The sequence below is a fragment of the Thalassophryne amazonica genome, chromosome 12, assembly GCF_902500255.1.
Source record: "Thalassophryne amazonica chromosome 12, fThaAma1.1, whole genome shotgun sequence".
Classification (NCBI taxonomy): Eukaryota; Metazoa; Chordata; class Actinopteri; order Batrachoidiformes; family Batrachoididae; genus Thalassophryne; species Thalassophryne amazonica.
Window position 1 is genome coordinate 33,724,729 of NC_047114.1, and position 27,696 is coordinate 33,752,424.

The 27,696-nt window shown below is 43.6% G+C and overlaps 1 protein-coding gene across 1 annotated transcript in view; it reads left to right on the top strand.

The window, feature by feature from the left end:
- dis3l (DIS3 like exosome 3'-5' exoribonuclease) overlaps window positions 1-18,982 on the top strand; it is a 29,828-nt gene extending 10,846 nt beyond the window's left edge. The window contains 14 exon segments of the mRNA XM_034182875.1: window positions 1,630-1,680; window positions 1,683-1,710; window positions 1,960-2,139; window positions 2,342-2,511; window positions 6,030-6,191; window positions 7,032-7,282; window positions 7,474-7,566; window positions 13,612-13,900; window positions 15,020-15,255; window positions 15,388-15,542; window positions 16,463-16,641; window positions 16,847-16,992; window positions 17,107-17,278; window positions 17,385-18,982. Coding sequence (XP_034038766.1) covers window positions 1,630-1,680; window positions 1,683-1,710; window positions 1,960-2,139; window positions 2,342-2,511; window positions 6,030-6,191; window positions 7,032-7,282; window positions 7,474-7,566; window positions 13,612-13,900; window positions 15,020-15,255; window positions 15,388-15,542; window positions 16,463-16,641; window positions 16,847-16,992; window positions 17,107-17,278; window positions 17,385-17,738 — 2,466 coding nt within the window. The 3' untranslated portion in view covers window positions 17,739-18,982.
- The last annotated feature ends 8,714 nt before the right edge of the window (window positions 18,983-27,696 follow it).

Below are 27,696 nucleotides of genomic sequence, written 5' to 3' on the forward strand. Positions count from 1 at the left end.
AGTGAGTCCAGAAGCGCCGGGCTTCGATCCTTTTAGGCGCTGGAGAGCGTGCCAGCCTTCACTCCACCAGACTGACGCATCTTTTGTTCATTCACTTTGTTATGCACCAGAGGGTGGAAAAATAAATTGTTTTGTTATTGGAACCGCTTTCTGGTTATTTTAGCGCTGGGTTCCGTCAGACGCAGGTCCGCTCCTCAACCCGCGTCGACACATAACAGGATCAAGAGTGAAAACAAATAATAAACAATAAAGCAAACCTAAATACGTGGCAAGCCCATGATACATCAAAAATAAATAAAAACAAGACAAAACATAACTGAAGCATGACGATGGCAACCTGATATCATATAAATAAAACACAAGATTCAGGACATGAACCCATCATGGGCAGGAAAGTGACAATATAAAGTTGTAGTGATTTGCTTTGAGCTTGAGTCTAAGGAACATCATTTTAGAAATTTTTATATTGAGAAGCCTGATTGACTTTTTGTATTTGAAATGCCATAAACAAATTAAAATGCGTGAAATACCAAGGGGCTGAATACTTTTGCAAGCCACTGTGTGTATATACTCTGATTGACCTGACAAATACAAATATATGGCTTAATTGAGATGTTTTTGAGCCTGACCCAGAAATAGTAGGGTTTGCTTCGCCAACATTTCTCGACATTGCACCCAACGAGTCAAAACTTCACACATTCTCGAGAAATGCTGGCTTCTCAGAATGCGAAAGATGGAGAACCACACCCTACTTTTAGGGGTCAGGAAAAACTCAGCTCAACTCAAAACTTCTCAATCACCCCTTGTACCTTTCAGTTCTCTTTTTTCCCCCTTCAGTTCTCTAAAACAAACTGCATCAAAGGCTGCACTTAAATCCAGCAACAGCAGCACTGATGTGGAATTTGCATCCGTAACCAGCAACAACAGCAACATTATTTTCATGATGTGCTTTCAACTCCAACATACTGCCAAACCCAAGCGTTAACTTAATGTCCAAATATTTATGAACCTGGCTAGGGGTTTCACTGATCACAAAAACCATGGCTCTAATTGGACAGGGGATTGTTTAAGCCACAGATCGGATCATTTAGCGGAACAAAATAAAGGTGGGGGGGGAGCAAATGCTACTCATTTATTTTTAAAAGTAACTTGAGTTATGACAATATTTGACTTTTAAATCATGAAACTACAACAAATAAAAAGAGCAAAACACCTGAGTTCATAACTTCAACCTCTTTTCTGTTTATAAGTGTGGATGTCTATATTATTGATGAGAAGAGAACAATCATTTTATTTGTAATCCTTTCTGGGTAAATACATTCATCCTACCCACTGATTCTGATAAACAGACGATCAGAAACAGAAATACTGTTTTTCTAGATCTCTTGACTTTCAGCCACCTCGTCTGTGCACATGCTGTGAGTGCGATGCTCAGTTCAATGGCCTTACCACTGCACAGGGAGATATGACAGTCACTTTGGTGGGGGGGAGTCCACACAGATCACAGGTCAGCTGTGACCTGACTTGTGTGCACATGAGCAAAACACATAAACAGGCAGTGTGAGTGGAAATCACATTTTTCCTCAATGATTTTGTGCATTAAATCAGATTTTCTCTCCTGTTGAACAGGGAACTTTGAATGTCAATAAGCACCGGCCACAGCAAGAGGCTTTTGTCACCCCACGGAAGTCCTCCCCAGCAAGAACACAGGTACAAAACCATGTTTTTGGGTTTTGTTTTTTAATTTGTTTGTTTGTTTGTTTGTTTTTCCTGACCCTCACGTTGATCTCAGACACACTTCTCTTTCACTGCAAACCATACAAAATTTTCATTGGAATGACTGGATCTTGTTTTTTCAAATTTGACACTTCTCACCTGTTCTTTGAAACTGCTCCTCTTTTCTTTCTTCTCTTTCTTCCTCCTTCAACACCACTTTTCTTCATTTCTCATCTGTTGAAGATCGCAGCAATGACGTGTTGGTGTTCGGGATGAAGAATCGAAATCGTGCAGTGCACGGTGATGTGGTTGTTGTGACATTGTTGCCAAAGAGTGAATGGAGAGGGAAGGTCACGACCTTGAGTGAAGGCTCTGGAGAGGACAAGAGCGAAGAGGATGGCCAGAGTAAACCCATGCCAACAGGTAGGCCAGAGTACAGTTAGGCCCAGTTCATACAACTAGACTTATTGAAGCATGCAGCCAACAACTAAAGTGTTTTTATGATATTCTGGGTTGTGTTCTCACCTCCACCAAGAGGGATCTGATTTTGTCTCATTATGAAGGCTGAATTGAGATTCTAAAATGTTCTCATATGTTAAGTTTGTGCAACTGTTTTATCTCAAAGGTCGTGTTGTGGGGATCCTGCAGAGGAACTGGAGGGACTATGTGGTAACTTTTCCTTCCCGGGAGGAGATTCAGTGCCAAAGCAGAAATTCTCAGCGTATCCTGGCTGTGCCTTGGGACCCACGCATCCCCAAGATCCGGATCAGCACTCAGCAAGCTGATGCTCTCCAGGTTTGTTCTGTTCTGTGTTTTGCAGGTGAACTGTTTTCACACTCATTCAGAGACTGACCTCATTACTTTGAAGAAAAAGAAAAAGAAATAAATTGCCCACGTTCAGCTCCTCTTGTGTCTGATATCTATGATAAGTTCTGTGTCAGAGTTGCTGTCTTTTGTCCACTGATGTGCACACAACAATGTAAGATTTCAGCTAGCAACTCATTATTACGTCGGCCAAGGACATAATAAAATCAACAGCGTCTCTTTATTTGTCTGTCTGCCTGTTATCAGGATTACGTAAAAACTACTGCACTGATTTTGATCACATTTTCACCAGAGATAGATATTAGGCCATGGAAGAACCCATTAAATTTTGGACGTGATCCGGATCTGGATCCAGATTCTAGATCAAGTTTCACTTTATATAGACTTTGAAGGATTACTGTTAGCAGGATTACATCAAAACTACTACACAGATTTTGATGAAATTTTCAACAGATATTAGGGTGTTCAAGACTCCACTGTATTTTGGAGGGGTTCTGGGTGAAATCCGGATCCAAAATCTCTGATTGCTCTTGTTTTCATCATAAACCTTTATTTTATGTATCATCTGATAAAATTCTTCTGTGGCAAAAAGTAACGCTAAGTGATGTCATGTGAATGGTAGCACTATGGCTTGGTTAGCATTGTTACCTCACAGCAAGAAGGTCATGGGATCTCTTCCCACCTGGTCCTTTTTGTGTGGAGTTTGCACATTCTCCCCGTGTTCACATGGGTTCCCTCCGGGTGCCCCGACTTCCTCCCACTTCCAAACAGATCCATGTTAAGTGAATTGGAAACTTTAAAATCAGAGGTGTCAAGTAACGAAGTACAAATACTTCGTTACTGTACTTAAGTACACTTTTTAGGTATCTGTACTTTACTCCATTACTTATTTTTCTGCCTACTTCTGACTTCTACTTATTACATTTTCACACAAGTATCTGTACCTTCTATTCCTTACATTTTTAAAACAAACAGCCTCGTTACTCTTGGCTTCAGCGCCAGTGGCTGTGCGCTGAGGCGTCAGCGCACATCCACTGGCGCGGCTTCACCGAGGCCCGAGGTGCCAGCGCACATCCACCAGCGCGGCTCCACCTGAAGCCCGAGGAGCCAGTGCAGTTCCACCGGCGTGGCTTTACCGAGGTGCCAGCGCGGATTTATCTGACCATGGGTCCGAAGAAGGCACTGACGGCGGAGGAGGGAGACGATATCAAGAAGTCCCTGGACTTTTTGTCTGAGGAAATCTCTGTTGTTAAAATGCAGCAGAAATCCATTATGGAGCTGGTGGAAGAAGTGAAGTCTCTCCGGATCCAGAATGCCGAGAAAGACCGGCGTCTGGTGTACCTGGAGAACCGTGTTGCGGAGTTGGAACAGTACACAAGGATGAACGACGTTATTATTACAGGAATTCATATTAAACCTCGATCCTACGCACGGGCGGTGTCAGAAGACAGCGGAGGGGAGGCCAGTGAGCAGGAGGCCAGCTCAGTGGAACAAGTGGCTGACTTCCTGGTATTCAAATGGACTGTAATAACATTGAAGCGTGCCACCCCCTGCCCAGGAGAGAGGATGGAGACAAGCGAGCAGTTATAATGAGGTTTGTCAACAGAAAACATAAAATGGCATTGTTAAAACAGGGACGGAAACTCAAAGGAACAAACATATTCATCAATGAACATCTGACCAAAAGAAACGCAGACATCACCAGGAAAGCTCGTCTCTTAAAAAAGCAGGGAAAAATTCAACAGACATGGACATCCAACTGCAAAACATTCATCAAACTGAACGGAACACCAGAACAAGCGAAGGTTATGGTAATCAGGAACATCGAGGAACTGGACAAATACGACCAATAAGGTATGAGGACACAAACACATCACAACACCATGACACAGACCAGAGGAACCTATTCATCTACTACATCATCTACATCTGGAGACAAGAAGGATATAACTCACAGGATTGCTGATCACGGAAAACTAGAACTGAGAACATTTAAATACACAGACCACAATGTACTGGACTTGGAGCACGATATAGACCCGGACAATAATTTCTTCTCAAATATTAATGACAGTTGTTGCTATTATACAGATGAACAGTTTAATCAGATCATTAAAACGGATAACAAATTATCAATAATCCATTTCAACAGCAGAAGTCTGTATGCAAACTTTAACAACATTAAAGAATATTTAAGTCAATTTAAAAAAAATATTTAACATAATTGCTATATCAGAAACATGGATCAATATTGTTTTGTTTATTCTTTCTTTCTTTCGCTTAATTTTCCCCCGCTAAAACCCTAAAGAGCATATTTCTGTGAGTATTATTTACCTTTTCTATGTTAAACCGACCTGTTATGGTCTTCTGAAACAGTTGATAGATGTATTTTATAACTTAAAAACGGGAGCGACGCTAACGCGTTAGCATGTCTATGGAATTTTCAATGTTAAAAGTTAGCATGAAGCAGTTCCAGCTGTCTTCACATTCGGGTGCATTTGTTTTCAAATTGTAATATTTCTTAAATTTATTTTTGTTTATATATTAATAATCTAATGATAATTATTATATACAATTTCAGAGAAAGAGACAAAAAGAACCTGAATAGAAACACAACAGAAAATAAAATATAAAAGCAACTAACAATGAACATACATACATACATACAGAAATAAATGTTTCCTTAAGTTTAATGACAGTTTGTTTCGGTCAAACCATATTGTCAATGTGTTAATTTCTTCAGTGATTTCCTCCAGAACTTTCTGCCAAACTAGAAAACTGCTGCATCCTAGTAAGAGCAGAATACTACTGAAATGAATCTGAATAAGGAAAGTTGTTTTTTTTTTTTTTCTCACTAAATGGATGCTGCACTCACTGCAGTTTATTGTCTGGAATAGTCCCAGATTGCATTTCAGAGCTTCTAGAATTGAAACATTTTCGTGCAGGTGGTGTTGGGGAGTAATTTTGGGTTTGGGGTCTTGGGCCACATGTAGAACGAATCAGTTTTTAAATTAAGCTTTCAATTCATATAGTGGCATCTACCTTTTTTTTTTTTTTTTTTAAGGTTACTTTATACTTTATACTTTTATACTTTAAGCAGGTTTTGGAGCACATACTTTTTCACTTTTACTTGAGTAAAGAGGTCAAGTTGATACTTTTACCAGAGTGTTTTTAAACTGCAATATCTATACTTCTACTTAAGTAACAAATGTGTGTACTTTTGACACCACTGTTTAAAATTGACTGTAGGTGTGTGTGCCGTGTGAATGTCTTTGTCTGTCTATATGTGACCCTGTGACAGACTGCCATCCTGTCCAGGGTGTTTCTTGCCTCATGCCCCATGAGTGCTGGGATAGGCTCCAGCCCCTCCCCTTGTGGCCCTTGATTGGACTGAGTGGGTATACAGAGAGAGAGAGAGAGAGTACGTGACGTGAATGTGGCTGATTGATGTTCTGACCCCACCCCGTCTTCCTGTCTTCTTTACCCAGGACCACAGGGTGGTGGTGCGCATTGACTCATGGGAAAAGACATCGCTCTATCCTAACGGCCACAGGGTGCGGGTGCTGGGTCGGGTTGGTGAGCTTGAAACAGAGATCCAGACCATCCTGACTGAAAACTACATCCATGTCCTTCCTTTCTCAGAGGCACAGGTCTGTGAAGAAGCTGCTCCTTTTTGCCTTATGATCAAACTGTCCTTAACAACACCAGATTAGTTTAAAGAGCATTTGTGGACAAAATATATTCTGCATAGATGTCTTGTCACTTTCCCATGATGCACAGTTGCTGATTATTTGATATTCATACATCCATCTGCCCTTCTGCCCATCTATCCATGAGTCTTACTTAACTTCAAGAGGAGATAATTGGACTTTGTTTCTTTGTTGTTATTTTTAAATACTTCTTATTTGTCAGTTACATGTACTTACATGTACTACTTCTTCTTCTTTTGGCTGCTCCTGTTAGGGGTCGCCACCGCAAATCAGTCATTTCCATCTCACCCTGTCCTCCGTAACTTCCTCTGTCACACCAACTACCTGCATGTCCTCCCTCAGCACATCCATAAACCTCGTCTTTGACCTCCCTGTTCTCCTCCTGATTGCTCGCTCCATCTTCAGCATCCTTCTCCCTGTATACCCTGGGTCTCTCCTCTGCATCTCAATCTGGCCTCTCTGACTTTGTCTCCAAACCGTCCCACTTGAGCTGTCGCTCTGATATGTTCATTCCTAATCCTGTCTATTCTCTTTACATCCAAAGAGAATCGCAGCACCTCCAGTTCTGTCTGCTGTCTTTTTGTTTGTACTATTTGTTTCTAAGCCATACCATTTTTTTAATTCAGGTGCTAGGTCTTTTCAGGACTCTGTTAAAGATGTGATTTGCACATCGAAACGTTAGTCTTTTTCTGTCTTTAGCACCTTAATAAACTTTTCAGCGCCTACTTCTGTGTTGCACCAGCTGTTTTCCTTTCTCTAATTCACCCAGTTTGTCCTCAGCTGAGGGAGATGCCTATTAACACTCCTGAGAAGCCATGGAGAGTGGACCCGGCCCAGGTGTCAGCACGGCGGGACCTCAGGGAGAGTCACCTGGTGTTTAGCATCGACCCGAAGGACTGTGAGGACGTGGACGACACGCTGTCCGTGCGCAGCCTGGCCAATGGGAAGGTGCTAGAGCTGGGGGTTCACATTGCTGATGTCACCTACTTTGTGGCAGAGGACTCGCTCACTGACTTGGAGGCACAAACAAGGTAACGAACCAATTGGATTTGTGTGTAGATGTGTAACATTGAAATTTGAAAATCTCACAAGGTTACTGACAATCTGAAAATAGTTACTGATAAATGTTTCCAGACAAAGATGAAAAAATTAAATAAAATGGAGTGGAACCAGACAAATGTCACAGCTTTAATGTTTTTTCTTTCTTTGTACGTGGTCACAGAGCTACGACTTACTATCTGGCAGATCGCAGATATGACATGCTGCCTGCTGCGCTCAGTGCAGATCTCTGCTCTCTGCTGGGAGGAGTTGACAGGTCAGTGGACTCCATATTGTCTCTACTTAAATAAAGATTTCAGCCATATAGAGGAACTGGCCCATCTGTCTGTCTGACCATGAGTCTTGTACAACTCTCTCTAAAGTGTTTGGTGGATTTCAGTGAAACTTCACACAAAGGTGGCGCACCATATGAAGACGTACATGAAGGAAAACAATTCAACTCGATATAAATACACTTGTTACCCCTATATTTCACCAGGTGTGGTTTTACGTATATTGTGAACTACCAAATCTCGGTGAGATCGCAATGGCGGTGAAACAGCTGAGGATAGGGAAAGTTCCAGGGATGTGTGGTATTGGAGGGTACCTTCTCCATCAGGTGGAGATGCTGTTCTGCTAGCATTGCAAGCAAATTTTTTTTTTTATGTCAGTTTGGGAGGCAGGTATCATCCCTACAGATTGGAACAAAGGATTTGTCCCAGTCTGGAAAGGAAAGGATGTTTCTGTGTAGGCTCTCAGTTGTCCAGTTTGACCCCTCTCAAACCAAGAAGGGTCAGGGGTTGAGAGAGGAGTCAAGGAGGCATTCTTTGGGAAACGTTTGAAACCCAGCCTTAACCAGGGAGGGGGTCTGAGACACGCTTTATCCCCGGTTTACAATGGGGTACTCAGGTCAAAGCAGTTTCAGTCTTTTGTTCATGGTAATGAGTCATTCACGTCATCAGCAGAGTTGTCAAGGGAGCCATCAGGAGAGGGACAGCTGCACTGTCATTAGGAGGGTGCTAACTAGAGCACAATAGGTGCTAATTAGAGCTATTGTTTAGTCACTAGCCTATAGCAGTCTGCCTCTCGGTAGGAGGGGTCTGGTTAGGTTTAAAACTCCAGCTTTTGTGACTTCTTGATTATTCTTCTCTGCAAGAGTCAAGACAGAAGTCAGACCACCAGAGCAAGAATTTTAGCTGAGGAAGCTTCTGCGATTTGAAGCGAAACGCCCTCGCGTCAAGCAACCCAGTCCAGTCGAAGATTCAAGCTTCTCTACTAAGGAAAGGATGATTGAATGGGTTGGAACAACTATAGGGATACCACACTGGTCTCTGTTCCAGGGAGGGTGTTTCCAAAGATTATTCTTGACAGAATTCAGTCACTGCTACTTGCTGCTCAGTGACCAGAACAGTCTATTTTCACATCCAGGAAGTCAACTACTGACCGCATTCTAGCTCTGCGAGTCCTCATGGAATGCAAGCGGGAATATCAGCAGTGCTTCTTTGATTTTTGCAAAGCATTTTATTCAGTTGATAGGACTGCTAACTGGGACATCCTGAGAATTTGTATGATCTCCAAGAAGCTACTGGACATCATAGACAGATACACAGATACTGTGAGTACTGTGTGGAGTGGAGGCAGAGACTCAGTTTTTCACAGTGAAAGTTTGCATTTTTAGGGGTGTGTTCTGACTCCTACATTGTTCAATGCCTACATGGACTGGATGTTGGGTAGGGTTGTGGAAAACAGTGACGTGGGTGGTTTTGTTGTGGAGGAAAGGTTTACTGACCTGTACTTTGCAGATGATGTTATGATCTTTGTGGAATCAATGGATACTGTGATTGCAGCGCTCGAAAAGCTGAGTGATGAATCTGAGTGTCTGGGTTTGAAGTTGTCCTGGATCAAGACTCAAGCCCCCCCCATCACACATAGCAAGAATGTGCCGGAACCAGGCCGAAACAGCAAGAATGGCCAAAATGGGATGCACTATGCAGGGAAAGAGGCATGGTCAGCCATGTCAGACCGCGTCCACACCTGCACGATGGCATCCAAAGCGTATGTGGAAAACAGTTAGATGACACAGACTGCTGTCAGACGGCCATAAAAGGCGCTGAAGACTGCACGATGTCCAAATGTCTGGATGGCAAACACAGGACCAGAGTGGAAGGCAGTGCTGTGTTCCTCCCTTTGCACAGTCCCTGTCGGTACTGGACACCAGCGTACAACCAACGTAAGGACTGGACTCACGCCATATGTGTCAAAGCTGCGTCTGACACATGGTGTGACTGCTTGGCCCACTGCCAGCAAACCTTCAGCAAAGGTGTCCAGTGGCATGCTGCTGTTATGAGCTCACACACGCACACAGCTGAATGATCATTCAGCTGTGTGCATGAGTGCGGGTTGCACGTACGTGCAAGTGTGGGGCGCATGTGCCACTGAACACCTTTGCTGAAAGTTTGCAGGTTTCACACCATGCATCAGACGCAGTCTTCCCAGTGAACTTTAATTTCATTTTTCTTTTTTGCTAACTTCAGGAGCACAACGCAACTCTATTCATTGTGATGTCGGTTGGATTATCACATGGGATTTTAATAAATTTTTGCTGTGGTTATTTGCAGCACAAAGCAGCCTGGTGAGAGGCTGTTCACTACTGGCTGTGGTTTGGATCCTGTGTGCTCTGCGCTGTCCTGGTTCCGTGCTGGAGTTTCATGTTTAATAATCTTGTCATGGCGTGGGATACAGTTCCACGTCACACCTCCTACAGAGTTTAGATGGTGATCAAGTAATAATATGTATATTACAGCAGTGAGATCCATTCAGCTCCGTGTCTGACGTGTGCTATGACGCATTACTGCGCTTGAGACCACGGAGAGGCGCAGTGGCACACAGTGCTTTCAGTTTGATTGCGTACTGTTCACACCCACTGTATACGATGAATATGTGTCACGCACATGTTATTACATATCAACATTTCCTTTGTCCCCCCTGGCCAGGGTCCAGTGGAGGTGGACATCCGTGGCACACGATGGCGGCAGGCTTTGCTGTGACCGATCGATCGCAGAGCTCAATCAACCGCGATCAGATCGTTTCAGATGTTGTTTTGATGCCGTCAGAATATGTAGACTGCGATCAGATGGTGCAAAAACTGCACATAGACTTCAGATGTGCGTCGCATCTTGATGGCGCCAAGAGTGTTTTGAACATGTGCAATACACTCAGGACAGCCGAGCGAATGGGCTTCAGACCGCACCTCAATATTTCCAGATTGTGGCCGGATGTGTCATTGTGATGCAGTTTGGCCTCAACATCAGAAGTGTATTTGTATGTGGTGAAAGTGTTGAACTTGTAGAGGTATTCATTTATCTCGGCCTTTGAGACTGAGAGGTGCCTCAGAAGAGCTTATAAGCACCTTGACACTTACACAAATTTGATCCCTGCACTGCTGCACAATTTATTGTGCCAATGTGTCATAGTTTTTGGCAGATTGAACTTTTGGGTGTCAAAAAAAAAATCAGGGTGTCCAAAATCAGGCCCGAAGCGTTTCCTTTTGCTATGGTAGTTTGTTGACGGTCCCTGAGCTCTGGTCTCACCGATGGCTGCATGTCAAGATCACGTCAAGCATTTGGAGCCATACAGTTTGTCCCACAACAACAAACAGATATTATTATTATTTCCTTTACATGAGGGGCAGTAACTTCAGTTTGCGAATCGGCAAAGTGGGTCCAGCCCACAGCTGAGAACCGTCACGTACGCTGTCCTACAAAAAGTTTATGAGGAATGAATAAAATTCCTGTGTGAAGCGGAGGACTATTCTCGTTTCTTGCCCACAACAAGAAAAGATTAGAGACTTTAATCAGCAGAAAGGTGAGTCACAATTAGGGATGGGTATTGATAAGATTTTATCGATATCAATGCTCATGCTGCTCATGCATCAGTTCTGCTTATCGATCTGATTCTTTATCGATTCCCTTATCAATACCTCATGTGAATTTTCTGTGTACTAAAAGTAGGCTTTACAGGTTTTCTATGTCAACAACATTTTATTGAGTCTTAAAGTAAATAAATATAAAATTGGTCACTGGATCCTTGATCTCTGGACATAAATAAACTCTACATGGTGGATCGTTGATCTCTGGCCTTAAATAAGATCTACATGGTGGTTCCTTGATCTCTGGATTTAAACTCTACATGGTGGATCCTTGATCTCTGGACATAAATAAGCTCTACATGGTGGATCCTTGATCTCTGGACTTAAATAAAATCTACATGGTGGATCCTTGATCTCTGGACTTAAATAAACTCTACATGGTGGGTCCTTGATCTCTGGACTTAAATAAACTCTACATGGTGGATCCTTGATCTCTGGACTTAAATAAAATCTTATCCAGAGTTCCAAATGATGGCTGGACAGCTCGCTTCCTAAATCACTACAGTGCATCACATTGTGCCCCACTGGACGCCACACTATATAAAATAATGATTTTGCAGCCAGTGACGCATTTGATCTCAAAACTTGACTGATGAAACCATTCTCTCATCGCTCCCAAAATCACAGAGAAATTATCTACAGCTACAAGTTGTCTTGTGCTCATCGTGTGGTGAACGCATTTGGAATTGTGTCTCAAGGGTAGTTTTATATATATATATTATTGATGAATGAAAAAGTGTTTGTGTGGGGGAGCGATTTTAGGGTGATTCTTAGACTACGGGCACTTATTATGTCCTTTGATCATATTGTATGAAAAACAGAAAAAAGGGGAAATTTCACACTTTTATAGTTATCTTTACAATGAAAGTGTGTTAAGAAATTTGTTCTAGTAGTCTATGATGACTTTTTCACCTTTTTTCAGCATCATTATATGCAAATATTGCCGTTTTGTGCTTGTCCCACACCCAGACTTTTGATCTTCAATGATAAAAATGAATGGTAAAGAAACATTTTTTCTAATGTTTTAAAATATCTCTGAATAAAATATCAGTAAAATAATCAAAACATAATTGGGGTATTCAATGTCATACAACTGTTGTGATTTTTGGAAACAAAATGTAGTTGTCCCACACTATTGCCGTAATTTCCACAACACTGTAATGTCCCTTTAAACAGTTTGTATGAAAGATTGTTTGGGTAGTTTCTATGGAGATAAACAGTGACATCGGAGCACATGTATATAGCGCCAAATCACAACAAACAGTTGCCCCAAGGCGCTTTATATTGTAAGGCAATGGTGTGGTGGAAATTACATTTACAAGGCCAATAGTGCCCATAGTTAAAGAATCACCCTTTAATATTCTGAGGTATATTAGAGGATCTGAGGGGGTGGGTTATTTCTATTCCATATGTCACAGAGATGTTAAGCTGTGTCAGTCATAAATTCTGCTTAAATGAGGAGATTATCTGTGAAAACTTGATTTGTGGGACTTTCGAGATGGTGAATGTTTGATATCAAACATATGATAATGTAAAAGACCGAACTGACCTGGCACAATTGGGCTCTGTTAATAAGTATGTTATTGGGTCTAAGACTATTTCATTTGTAATTCTGCACATTGAACATTAAAATCAGTATGAAAAACATCATGAATCAAATGTTTTTAGACTGTTTTGAACCAGCGGGTTTTATTGAACGATTAAGCCGAACCACCGTTTTGTGCGTGAACATCTATTCAGTGACGTTATTAGGTTACTTTGGTATGAAAAGTATTTAACATGTATTTTACCTGCATGTGTTGCTAAGCAGGAGTAAACATTAATGAAGTGCTTTTATTCTTCACGTCAGAGAATAAAATCAAGTTAATCTGTATACTGTAGATGTGCTGATGCGTTGAGCCGTCCTGGTCTGGTGCTGTTGTTTAAGCCGTGCAAAAAAGTAACCAAAGGCACAAACATCCAAACCAAAGACATTGAGAGGAAAGACATTGCTCTCAAAAACACTCTTTATTTACAGATTAAGTCATAACAAAAAGGATAAAAGTGTGATTAATTGAGATTTCAATACAGAGAATGACCGGTTAATTCATTGAATGAATGAATGAATGAATGAAATTTATTTCAGCAACACAGCACATAGTCACATCGTATCAAAACAAACATTCAAGTATTTCATCACAAAATATTTACTGCCACTGGTATGTAATACATGCAAGTAACGTGTGGCAGAGTGAGGGAATTCATTTTGTCAGGTTCCTCACAGACCTCTAGTTTGATTTGATGCAACAGAACAATTTATATAAACACTTTTTATAGGCACAGTGGAATCAGTATCTCATGTATTTTCCACGGCACATCAAAACATGCTGCTCATGTTTTATTTTCCATGTGCAGGTATGCGGTGAGTGTCCTGTGGGAGCTCGATGCGTCCACTCTGGCTGTCAAGAAGGTGTGGTACGGTCGCACGCTCATCCGCTCCTCCTACCAGCTCCACTATGAGCTGGCTCAGGCCCTCCTGAATGGAGAGCAGGTTGAGGTTCCGGAGTTGGCCCAGCTCAGTCATGAGGAGAAGGATGTGAAGCTCACTCAGCTCACACAGGCTCTGCAGATGCTGACACATGTAACCAAGCACCTCCGGGCAAAGAGGGACATTGGTGGCGCTCTCGAGCTGGAAAGTGTTGAGGTCTGATCATTTCCTTGAATTTGTAGAATGTAGAGAATCATGTTTCTCTTTGCAGTGATAAAGATTTGCACTTGGTAAGTTTCTTGTCACTGGGTTACCGGCCGATAGGCCTCTAATTCTGTGTCATGGCGCAGCGTCCATTTTAGTTGTTGTCTGTTTATTGTGATATTCAAAACCTGTCTGATAACTTTTTTTCTAATTTGGCAAGGGCGTAATATGGGTCATTAACATTGTTCCTGTGTAAAAATGATATTTGTAGATTTGTTCATTTGGAAATGGCGGCCATTTTTATGCCAAAAATAGCAATTTTGAGCACTTAAAGCCAATTTCCTCAAAACTTGTGTGATAACTTTTTTCTAATTTGTCAAGGGTGTAATATGGGTTGTTGACATATTTCACATACAAAAAATATAGTCATAGATTTGTATGTTTGGAAATGGCAGCCATTTTTATGCTGAAAACAGCCAATTTGGCTATTTGGACCCAATTTTCACACAGTCCGATAACTTTTCTTTTAAGTTAACAAGTCATTGACATTGTTCACATGCAGGGGTGGTGGCCAAGTGGTTAATGCACTTGGTTTTGGTGCAGAAGGTTCCGGATTCAAATCTCACCCCTGCCACATTTCTCCATGTAATATGGAGTTGCGTCAGGAAGGGCATCCGGCGTAATACCTGTGCCAATTCAACATGCAGATCCACCTTGGATTTGCTGTAGCGACCCCGAGTGCAAAACAAGGGAGCAGCCAAAGGGACTTAATTATTGACATTGTTCACGTTCCAAAATTACTTGCGTAGATGTGTTTGTTTAGAAATGGCGGCCATTTTACCTTGGGCTTTAATTGAGCTGATAACCCACAGGGCTCTTGGCACTCTAGTTTTATTATGTCATTCATCAAATTAGAGGTTGCCAGGTGTGATTAGACTAAACTCTCACAACTTATTATTTTGAAACCATTCAAAATGAGAAAACAAACAAAAAAAACATTCATCCATAATGCTCCAGATTCCATCTAATTTCCTTTGCCTAAATTATATCCATGTCTGTTTTGAGATTTCTTACTTCAAAAGAACAAATTGGTCAAATTGTTTATGTTTTTGATCCACTGTCATTCTTTAGGTACGAGCCCAGTTGGACAAGGAGAGGAACATAACAAGCCTGATCCCCCGTCAGCCGCTGGAGGTCCATGAGACGGTGGCTGAGTGCATGATCTACGCTAACCACTGGGTGGCACGCAAGATCCAGGAGTCCTTCTCTCATCAGGCACTGCTGCGACATCACCCACCTCCAAGGCAGGAGCTCTTCAGCCAGATGGTGGACAGCGCCCAAGCTCGGGGCTTCGCCATGGATACGAGGTGACTGACAGGGTTTGAAGAGGTGCTCACTTCATGTTTTCCCAAATTTTACATAGATTCCTGCCTGTTGTACTTGACTATAACTTGTACTTTGAAGGCATACACTTTTTAAAGTTTATTCTCATCATACAGCTCCAACAAAGCTCTCGCTGATTCTCTGGACAAGGCTGTGGACCCACAAGACCCCATGGTGAATAGGTTGTTGAGGATGATGGCCACCCACGCTATGTCAGAGGCTCAATACTTCTCCACAGGATCTCATTCCCAACAACAGTACTTTCACTATGGTATACTTGACACCTCTTATTCTCAGATAATACATTGTTCAGCTTGATGTCATTTGTTTGTTTTCTCCACAGATTTTCACGCCAACAAAGGATTTTGTGCTCTGTCCACACCAAACTGGTCAAATCTGAAAACACTTGATATACTGTACTCTGTACTTTCTTTCTTGAAAAACATTAAAGTATCAAATTATTTGAGATATCGTTGCATTAACTAATATGTTATCTAAAAGTCAGATGTAAGTGGGTATACCCACATAAGACCGGCCTCTTGCATAGCAAAAGAAAACACGGCAACCTTGTCCCATGAATGCACACACCCCCCCAACACACATACACATATCAAGTCAGATATATGTGAGCATGTCTGCCTTTGACTGGCCTGTTGCTTAGCAACACTAATTTTGGCAACCAGCCCCACACATACACACTGCCCCCATACACATGCTTCCACACTTACTTCTTTCCATCCTTCCTTCCTGTCTGTACTCAAAGTCTAAATACTTAGCAAATGTTAGTTCTTATGTTAACTCAATAAAAGCATTGATCAGTCATAATCAGTATTCAATGAGAGAAAATAAAGATGGCTTCAGTGTGACTCAATTCCATCTTTGATGCTCTAGATGGCTTTAATCAAAGACATTTAAAGCACTGGTTGCGTGGCAGACATTTACTAAATGAGCATAGTGGGATCAGGAAATGTCCACATATTTGTGGACTTGTGTTTATATCAAAGCAGAGTGGTATGAGGGGGTTGCTGAGCAACTGTACTGTCAAAGGCGAAGCAATCAAAAATGTGCATGAGATCTTACTCTCCTAGTAAAAATAAATAAAAAAATAAAAAATACAGATTTTTCAGACTAAATTAAAAATTTCAGATTCTGTTGTACTGACAGTATAGTGTGTTGATGTCTGTCTTTCAGGGCTGGCTCTGGACCGCTACACACACTTCACTTCGCCCATCCGTCGCTACGCCGATATTATCGTCCACCGCCTTTTGATGGCAGCCATTGCCATGGAACAGGGGAAGGAGCCTGGTAAATCAGTTATGAGTAATAAACAACTGGAAGAAATGGCTCAGCATATCAACAAGAAGAACCGGGTCAGTGTGATGTTTTTATTCTTCAAAAATATTTTGTGATCATTGAATCATATATGTACAAATTATAAATTATTAGAAGGTTCTGCATTATTAATAATGACATAACTGGATTGTCAGCTGTGTATAGATCCACAGGACCAGAACTGGATCCAGGCAGTTTTAGCTCTATGTCTTCTAACCTGTGATCCCTGTGTGACCTTTACAGGCAGCCCAGCAAGCTCAGAAGTTATCCACAGAGTTGTTTCAGTGTCTCTTCTTCAAAGAAAAAGATCCTGAAACAGACCTGCGCTGTGTGGCCGACGGCATCATCTATGCCATCAGAGACAATGGAGTGCTGGTGTTTGTCCCACAGTAAGACTTTTTCATTTACATTTATTTATAGATCTCATGAAAAAATTGTTCATTGCTGAGTGGACAGTGGTTGATAGTATAAACTCAGCGCAGTCAAACTGGTGATGTCATCAGGTACGGTGTAAAGGGGCCAGTGTACATGAAGAGTACGCAGGGAGAGGTGGTGATCACCGGACAGGATGGCGTGTGTGAGTGGCAGCTAGGCTCCATTCAGCGACACTCAGATCACATTGTCACCACCTGTGGTGCTGGCAGCTCCACCTTCAGACTGTTTGACCACATAACTGTGAGTGTGACCGAAAGATAAAACACATGCTACATGACTGAAGTTGCTGCGTATTTTCATTAGTAGTTCATCAAATGGTGACATTTTACACTTCTGCTCTCCACAGGTTCGTATTTCTGTCCACTCGTCACATTGTCACGCCGATAGCCTGAAGCTACAGATGATCAGCAACAAGCCTCATCAAACTCCAGAGCCCCAGCAGCCCCGCCCCCAGCTGGTCCAGGAGGTGGTGCGGTGTGCCGAGGAAGCGACACAGCAGGCACGGGAGAAAGAAGCCAGTAACTCCAGACTGACAGAGGAGAGCGAGTTTTGCCAGACCAGAAGTCCCAACCTCTACACACTCCTACAGGAGATTCGGGAACTGTCTTTGATGGACCTGGAAACGCTGTGCATTGTGGGTCCTACTGGAAGAAAGGGAAAGCTATCAACTGACTCCAGGAGGACTTGCCACTTTGTCTGATATACATTTTTTTTTATTTTTTAATCTCCTTTCTCACCCTCCTGGGGAGGGTGGTATGTATTTTCCTCAAGCTTGGGTCCTCTAACAGAGTCCTGGGACCTTGAGGGTTCTGCTCAGTATCTTAGCTGTTCCTAGGACTGCACTCTTCTACACAGAGATAGATGTTGATGTTGTGCATGGAATCTGCTGGAGCCACTCTTGCAATTTGGGGCTCCTAATACTCCTATTACCACTGGGACCACTTTGGACTTTACCTTCCACATCTACTTCAGTTTGTCCTTCAGCCCTTGGTACTTCTCGACTTTCTCATGCTCCTTCATTCTGATGTTGCCATCACCTGGGATTGCCACATCGATCACACCTGCGATCTTCTTTCCCTTGTCAACCATCACTGTATTTGGTTGGTGGCCAGCAGCTGCTTGTCTGTCTGGAATTTGAAGTCCCTCAGGACCTTAGCCCTGTCGTTCTTAACCACCTTCAGCAGTATAAACCATCATATCTGCTGATTTGAGCCTTTCACAAACATATCAGTATCAACAATATTTTTGCAGGCATCACAACTTTTATTTTATATACAGTATTGGATTGGTGTCATTACATTACAGCACTGTTTACAGTGGCTGGGACCCCATCACCCCTTGGTCATATTTGCTACAAGAGACAGAGGCAAGGCAATCAGCTGCCATTCATTTTCAGTTAGAGTGGATGTTTTACAACAGCAAAAGATAAAGTGGTCACTATGCCACAAGTCCAAAATATACAAGACTTCTTATTTTATGCAAATGCTGAATGATGCACCATGACCACTGCCAATTTGAGTGAAGGCAGATTGTTGTACATTGGTTGGTTGTTAGTTATATTTATAGATGGGACATTCTGCCAGAAACGTACATGACCTGTCCTGGCTTTCTTAAGAATGTATAACATTTGCACAATCAAAAAAATAATTACACTAACTGTAGTTGGTTTCTGTAAATTGTTCTGTTAAGGAATATGTCATTCTTTAGATTCTCAGATGTTTTTCTTTATTCAAAACACTTTTGGAAATCAGCGCCTAAAGAATGGACTATCTTCAGCAAAATTTGTGTTACATCTTGAATAGTGTTATCATAAAACTGTTATTTGCAAAAAAAAAAAAAACTAAACATACTATTAATAACAAATTGAATTATCATTAACTTCAGTTGATTAAAAATAAGAATTTGTACTTAAATTCTACAAATAAATTGCATTTTGCCACTGTCCAGGGCCCATATTCACAAAGAATCTCAGGGTCCTGTCAGAGAACTCCTAACTTAGCCTAAACATTCCTAGCAAGGAATCTTAACCTAAGTGTGATCCAGGAAGTGTCTGAGAGCAACTCTGAGGTTAGGAGTGGACAGAAATTTTTGTATTTGTGAGGAGACAGGGTTAACCCCATTGCTAAGTATGACGCAGTCTTCTAAGACCTGTGATTGGTTTTCACAAAAGGGAAAGTGGAAAAAACAAAACAATACGCTCTGAATGGACAGTAAAAACAACCAATCCTAAGCTGAACTGTATTAAGGGCCCCTTCACACATAGTGCGAATTTGGTCAAATTGTACATTAAGTGTGCATGAAGCAGGAATCGTATGCAAACCATGTAATTTTGTAGCAGCTTCCAACGCCTCGTACACCTGTTGCTACAACTATTTGTGCACACCAGCAGTGGAGAGACAGAGTGTGCGCTGTGCGAGCCCATCGATCCCTGTTGCGGCAGGTGTCGGCCAAATTCCAGCTGACACAAACAAACATCTAACACCGTTCACATGGCATTTAGAAAATGTGTGGCCATTCGCACTCTTGGCACCGCAACAGACTGCAGACAATCACTGTCGTACTCGCAGTGATATTTGTCTAAGTGCCCCACGAGTGTGGTTTTGGTGTGTGCACTAAACTGACAGGAGGTGTGGCTATGACAGACGCAGCTGTGGAGATCTGTCATTCTGGACATCCCAGCAGGACAGTACTGTGTTTGGACGGACATGGACCAACAACTGACCACTGTGACGTGCTTGTGTCTGTTTGCTGTCATCAAGGGGGCATAAATAAATACATATATCATTGTGGTGATGGGCTGCAGCAAGCAAGCATGCGCGTGCACATGGGCAGGCTGCCCCCAGGTTGAAACGGACCGTCGAAGCATAACGCACAGCAGGCGATCTCACTGTCACGTCACCCACGTGAGCTCTGTTGCACATGATGCAGTGTCTTGCGGCGCGCCAGCCACAAGACACGTGTGTCGGCAGGACACGCGCGCAGGCTGGCTACAGACGTGCCAATAGATGTGGACATGAATGAGATGAGCAAACTGCTTCTCATTCATGTCATTTCATGACTGTATGTCAGTGACCATGGCGTCATCTACAGAGGAACAGATGGGTCATATTTGTATTGCGCACCTGATAATAGGGATTTAATACAATGCGATGTTTTTATATGGTGCGTCATTTTTATTTTTACTTTTTAATACGTCCACGTGTTTCCTGGTATGAGGCAGTTTTCAGCACCATTTACAGGACAGCGATGGTAGCTTACTTGGCAAAGTTTCTGACTGGCAATCAGAGCTTGTGGAAGGTGCAGGTTTGAATCCCGTGGGAGACATGTTTTTCAGCTGTGCCATGTGGTTACACATGGCACAGCTGCTGGGGAAAAGCTATTGGGTTTCCACGTGCACGGAACTGTCGCACCATGTATTTTTTTTTTTTCTTCACACCATTGTATGAATGTCATAGAATTTTCATGTCATTTACATGTTTCCCATAGCCAGGTATTGCAATGTTGTGATGACCTTCATCTCAGGCATTATTACTTTGCTATGCTGGGTGGGAAAAGTAAGGTAATTCCTGATGAGGTCAACCATAAACCTTATCTCTGCACCATCAAGCGGGTAGCGTGTTACTGAATCCCTGTCATGGTACATACGGAGAATGTATCTCCTTCCTCTCGGTCTTTCCACGTCTTGTCTGTTTAAGACACTCTTAGCCTTCTTAAAAGTCCTCCTCCCTCCTCTTAACAGTTTTTCACCTTAGGAGCTCTCTTAAGGCCTGAGATGCTTTGTGAATAACTTATGTTACCAAGGGAAAAATTCTAAGAAATGTCTTAAAGGAATTCTAAGATTTTTCTTAGAATGGCGTCACTAAGAGCTACTTTGAGCCTTGGATGCTTTGTCAATATGGGCCCTGTTCTTTTCACCATGGCCTGTCATGGGTACATGAAATATCATTAAAAAAAAGTATGTAATAGGCCTCACTGATCAAAGGTGAATTGTCTCACTGAATTTTAAGATTTTAAACTTGTTTCTGCATGTTCTTTTTTGGAAGTCAAGCTAAAGAGTCAAGTCCTGTCATATTAAACTTTCAAAGTAAAGAATGAAGTTGTTTTAAATCCAACACATGTATGAAAATATTACTGAAATTATTTTCTTGCATGTTGCAATTTTGATGTTAGCATGCTAACAGGATGAGAACCAACAGATCAAATGGCTGAACAACAGGCCCTGTCACAGGCCACTGTGACAGTAGCTGACAGCCCTGTGATAGGGTCTTGCATAGGAACGGCATTATTGACTTTTTTAAATTTAACCTTTATTTAACCAGGTCGGGACACCTGGACAATTATTAAGTTTCCAGTTAACCTAACTTTTATTGCATATAGTATGTATTTAATCCATCCATCCATTTTCTATACCTGCTTACTCCAATTAAGGGTCACGGCGGGCTGGAGTTTAACCCAGTAGTCATAGGCGTGAGATGGGGTACACCCTGGACAGGAAGCCATTCTGTCGCAGGGCCACATACAGTGTAGTACATATAAATTCAGACCTGTAATGTGATGTAGCATCTTTATGCTATTCAGTGCTGTTCTAGCTACTGATTGAATTTTCGGTGGAATAATATCATTTTCTTTATTTAATGTTTACAAAACAAAAAAGGACACAGAAGGTGACTTTCCTGCATCAGCAAACTCTATAATGTGTCAACACTGTCAGTCCTGTCACACTGGACATTATTGTTAAAAAACTAAACAAAAATAAAAACAATTTGAGAAAATATTGATTGGTTATTCTCTTTAACCATGTAGATGAAGTGGGATTATATTCACCATTATGTGTTTGAAAAAAATATTTTACAACAGAAGACTGAAATGTTACTGATATGCCTTAAGGGACTTTTAAAAAAAATCCTGTTAGATCCAACCTGTGATCACTAGGAAAATGCTGTTTGTGTCAAAGAAATTGATGAATCCCTTCAAACAAAATACAGATTGTCGATGACGGGGCCTGATGGTTTGTTTTTTGGGTGAAATCTGTGTTAAGATGCATTTTATTCAAGCATAAATACATGATGAGATGGCATGATATGTGCTTCTCATAGTGTAACATGCTCCGTATGACTCTGTTTTCAAATTCAAGTGTAAGATTTTTTTTTTCCTCGCTAGACTCCCAAGAAGTGGACAGGTATGTTTTTGGTACAATGACCCAGTTATTTCAAATAAAGTTCATGTTTAAACTGTAAAGCATCAAGCCTCAATTACATTTCTTTCTCATAAGCATTTGATAATGAAATGTTAGGAAAAATTGCCATTTTAATGTACATATATAGTATCAGTGTTATAAATGTTTTACTCCCTGATACTAGTATCAGCACCCCCCACCCCCCAAAAAAAAAATTAAATCTGTTATGTGATATTCCCCATGATCCAGTTCTGGATAAGCAATTGAAGATGAGTGAGAGAGTGAGTCACGTTATTCTACGTAATGATGGATGGCTTGCAAATTTATCCTGTGAAACAGTAATGCCTTTGATATAATAATGTAATTTTTACTTTATAATTAGTATAAAGTAGCAGAAAATTGAAATATTCAGTTTACATACCACAGATTTGCACTTTAGCACAGTACTTAAATAAATGTACTTAGTTACTCTGTACCACTGGTAACCCGATGATACCAGTTACCAGGGGTGGGATAAAGTCATTGTCAAGTCATCAATTTGCAAGTCGCATATCAAGTCTCAAGTCAGCTTGCAAACAATTGGTGGTCATTATGACTTGAGACTTGCTGTTCATGACTTGATGGTGGCTTTGTCCCGCCTCTGCTGGTTACCCTCAATTAGTGATAGTTCAGTAAATAACATTTTTAGGTTTTAAAAAATTTGTTTATTGGTGTGAGCTGGTCGACATCTGCTGGACTCTTTCTCTGTGATATGTGCTACAAACCAGACATTGTTCACAAAAATTTGTAAGAAACCTTAAAACCTTAAAAAAAAAACTTTGCACATGCCCCCTTTTAATGCATGTTTCTTATGTGCATCAGCCCTACCTAAAAAGGAAGCACACACGTAGTGTCATTAACGTCCATATTCGGTACACGCCAATGAATTTTTACAATGTATTTCCTCATTAGGTGTGGCTCTGGCTTGTATTTCCTGTTAATCAACAAGTAAGTGTCGGTGACTCAGTTGACGTAAAACTTCAGTGTGCTACAGCCTGACCTGTGATAATAAAAAAGTTATCTTTACTTTAAAAGAATCCAGAAGTCCTGTGAGCATAAAAGCTCTCTGTATGTTAGTTCACTGTCTTTCTCTTTAAGTGTCTACCAGCTGTAGTTCATGCTGTCTACTTTGCAGCATGTGGTGACATTAAAAGGCTGCCAAAAGGCTCATATTACCATACTGACTCAACACTAAAACCAGCTTGTATGTTTCCTGAGGCTGGATCGTGTGATCGTGGTGTTTCAGAGCTGACCTGCTGGAGCCAAGTGACCAGAAACAGACACATGATTCAGCTTCAGGAGCTGTGGACAAAAGAGAAACAGAGTTTCAAACACTATAATGTTTTACAGTGAAATTAGGCGTATCACATCATGTGGCAAACTTGCTCCTAGTGTTGTGTGGGCCGCCAGAAGAGGAGGTACTGCTGGCCCACCACCAGAGGGTGCCCTGCCTGAAGTGCGGGCTTCAGGCACGAGAGGGCGCTGCCGCCACGGACACAGCCGGGGGTGACAGCTGTCACTCATTATCTCTTGACAGCTGTCACCCATCTACACTACATCATCTCACTCCATAAAGACCGGACGTCATCTCCACCTCGTTGCCGAGATATCATCTACCTGTGAAGGTAATATTCTCTGCTGTATCTAAAACTGTCATAGTCTGAACTGTGGTGTGCCTTATCTGCTGGATTGGCGTTTGGTGTGAACAGCGACAGCTTCGCTTCACACCCAAACCAGATAAGTGGTGTAACAGGAGCTGCACGAGTGTGTGATTAGAGGTGGAGGTGACTTTCCACCTTCTGACTGTTTTTGTTACTGGGTGTGCACACACCCACATCTCACTGTTTGTGCTCCTCACCAGCAGTACCAGATGCGACAGTCGGGGAAGGTGATCACCTGGGAATTTGGGACTTGGCGGCTCCAGTATTCTCCGGGTTCTGTGGCGGTGGAAATCGTGTCTTCTCAGGACAGACGTCTTCTATCCTTGAGCCTGCCCACACGTCATCTTGGTGTATTGACTGCTATCAGATTCTGTGATTGTCTGTATAATCGTTGTGCACATTCACAACATTAAATTGTTACCTTTTGGCTCATCTATTTACCGTTCATTTGCGCCCCCTGTTGTGGGTCTGTGTCACCACACTTTCCCCAACAGGATATCTCGGCCAACGTCATGGATCCCGAGGGGCGTCAACCATCTGTTGGACAGCCAATGGAAGAGCAGGGTGCACAGGCGTCGGCTGGAGGCGTGATTGGTGAGTTGCAGCACATCCTCACCGCCTTTACCGCTCGGATGGACCTGATGACCGAGCAAAACATCATCCTTAATCGCAGGATGGAGGCTCTCACCGCGCAGGTGGAAGCGCGCGCTCAGGGCGCTGCTGCAGCTCCTCCTCCTGCCGACCCGGTGCCGAATACAGCCATTCCACTGGTCATTCAACGACCCCCCTCACCATCCCCTGAAGCATACATAAGCCGCCCAGAGCCGTACAGAGGTTGTGTGGAGACGTGCGCGGACTTTCTTATGCAGTGTTCGCTCGTCTTTACACAGCGTCCCGTGATGTACGCGTCTGATGCCAGCAAGGTGGCTTACGTGATTAACTTGCTTTGAGGTGAGGCACGCGCTTGGGCTACAGAGCTTTGGGAACAAAGTTCACGGCTCCTTGTCTCTTATACTGGGTTTGTGAGGGAGCTCAGAACTGTTTTTGATCACCCTAACAGAGGCGAAACCGCGTCTACCGTGCTGCTGTCAATGAGACAGGGGCGCCGGAGCACAGCCGAATATGCAGTCGACTTCCGCATCACGGCTGCGAGATCCGGCTGGAATATGACTGCGCTCCGCGCCGCCTTCATAAACGGACTGTCGTCGGTCCTGAAGGAGCACCTGGTGGCTAAGGAGGAACCGCGGGATTTGGCTGAGCTTATCGATTTGGTTATACGATTGGACAATCGGTTAGAAGAACGCCGATGGGAGCGAGGTGAAGGGCGTGGTCAGGCACAAGCCGTCCCTCTTCCTCCCGGGTCTGAAAGGGAGCAGTCTTCCCCACGCTCCACAGCCACAGCGCTCCGTGTGGCTACAGCTCCCCCTGCTGACGATGCTAGGGACACGAGCAGGGCCACATTCAGACAGAGGAGGCTGGTCTGCGGGGAGTGCTTTATCTGCGGCTCAAGTGAGCATCAGCAGAGAGACTGCCTCAAACGGTCAAAACACAAACGCCCGCCCTTAGAGACTGGGCTGAGGGGGGGTCAAAACATTCACGTGGGTCATACACATCTTTCAACACGACTCCCAGTTACAATCCTGAGCGGGGATTTAACCCTTCAAGCCCCAGCACTGGTGGACACGGGGTCAGAAGGGAATCTGCTGGATAGCAGATGGGCAAGGGAGGTAGGGCTCCCTCTGGTGGCGCTTTCTTCGCCAGTGAGGGTGCGAGCACTAGATGGCACTCTTCTCCCATTTATCACACACATGACACTACCTGTAACCCTGGTAGTGTCTGGGAATCATCGGGAGGAGATTGAGTTTTTTGTAACTCCTTCTACCTCCTGCGTGATTTTGGGCTTCCCATGGATGATTAAACACAATCCCCGGATTGATTGGCCGTCTGGGGTTGTGGCTCAGTGGAGCGAAACCTGCCACCGGAATTGTTTAGGATCCTCGCTTCCTCCCGGTGTAAATGCTAATGAGGAGGTTAAAGTCCCTCCCAATCTGACGGCGGTGCCGGTTGAGTACCACGATCTTGCTGACGTCTTCAGCAAGGATCTGGCGCTCACCCTTCCCCCGCACCATCCGTATGATTGTGCCATTGATTTGGTCCCGGGCATTGAGTTCCCGTCCAGCAGGCTGTACAATCTCTCACGTCCTGAGCACGAATCAATGGAGACCTACATCCGGGACTCATTAGCTGCCGGGTTGATCCGGAATTCCACCTCCCCGATGGGTGCAGGTTTCTTTTTTGTGGGCAAGAAAGATGGTGGACTCCGTCCATGCATTGATTACAGGGGGCTGACCGACATAACGGTTCGTAATTGATACCCTTTACCCCTGTTGGATTCAGTGTTCACGCCCCTGCATGGAGCCCAAATTTTCACCAAACTGGACCTTAGGAATGCGTACCACCTGGTTCGGATCCGGAAGGGAGACGAATGGAAGACGGCATTCAACACCCCATTAGGTCATTTTGAGTACCTGGTCATGCCGTTCGGCCTCACTAACGCCCCTGCGACGTTCCAAGCATTGGTAAACGACATCTTGCGGGACTTCCTGCACCGATTCGTCTTCGTATATCTGGATGATATACTCATCTTTTGCCCGGACCCTGAGACTCATGTCCAGCATGTACGTCAGGTCCTGCAGCGATTGTTGGAGAACCGGCTGTTTGTGAAGGGCGAGAAGTGTGAGTTTCACCGCACCTCTTTGTCCTTCCTGGGGTTCATCATCTCCTCCAACTCCGTCGCCCCTGATCCGGCCAAGGTTGCGGCGGTGAGAGATTGGCCCCAACCAACAAGCCGTAGGAAGCTGCAACAGTTCCTCGGCTTTGCAAATTTCTACAGGAGGTTCATTAAGGGCTACAGTCAGGTAGTTAGCCCCCTGACAGCCCTGACCTCTCCAAAAGTCCCCTTCACCTGGTCGGATCGGTGTGAAGCCGCGTTCAAGGAGTTGAAACGCCGGTTCTCGTCTGCACCAGTTCTGGTGCAGCCCGACCCTAGCCGCCAGTTTGTGGTTGAAGTGGACGCCTCTGAGTCAGGGATAGGAGCCGTGCTATCCCAGAGCGGAGAGACCGATAAGGTTCTTCACCCGTGTGCCTACTTTTCTCGCAGGTTGACCCCAGCTGAAAGGAACTATGACGTCGGCAATCGAGAACTCCTTGCGGTGAAAGAGGCTCTTGAGGAGTGGAGACACCTGTTGGAGGGAGTGTCTGTGCCTTTCACGGTTTTCACTGACCATCGGAACCTGGAGTATATCAGGACCGCCAAGCGGCTGAACCTCAGGCAAGCCCGCTGGTCACTGTTCTTCGGGCGTTTTGACTTCCGAATCACCTACCGCCCCGGGACCAAGAACCAGAGATCGGATGCATTGTCCCAGGTGCATGAAGACGAAGTCAAGACTGAGCTGTCGGATCCACCGGAGCCCATCATTCTGGAGTCCACTATCGCGGCCACCCTCACCTGGGACGTGGAGAAGACCGTCCGGGAGGCCCTGGCATGGAGCCCGGACCCCGGAACAGGGCCGAAGAACAGACTCTACATCCCACCAGAGGCAAGAGCTGCTGTCTTGGATTTCTGTCACGGTTCTAAGCTCTCCTGTCATCCGGGGGTGCGAAGGACCGTGGCAGTGGTCCGGCAGCGCTTCTGGTGGGCGTCCCTGGAGGCCGACGTCCGGGGATATATCCAGGCCTGCACCACCTGTGCCAGGGGCAAGGCAGACCATCAGAAGGCACAG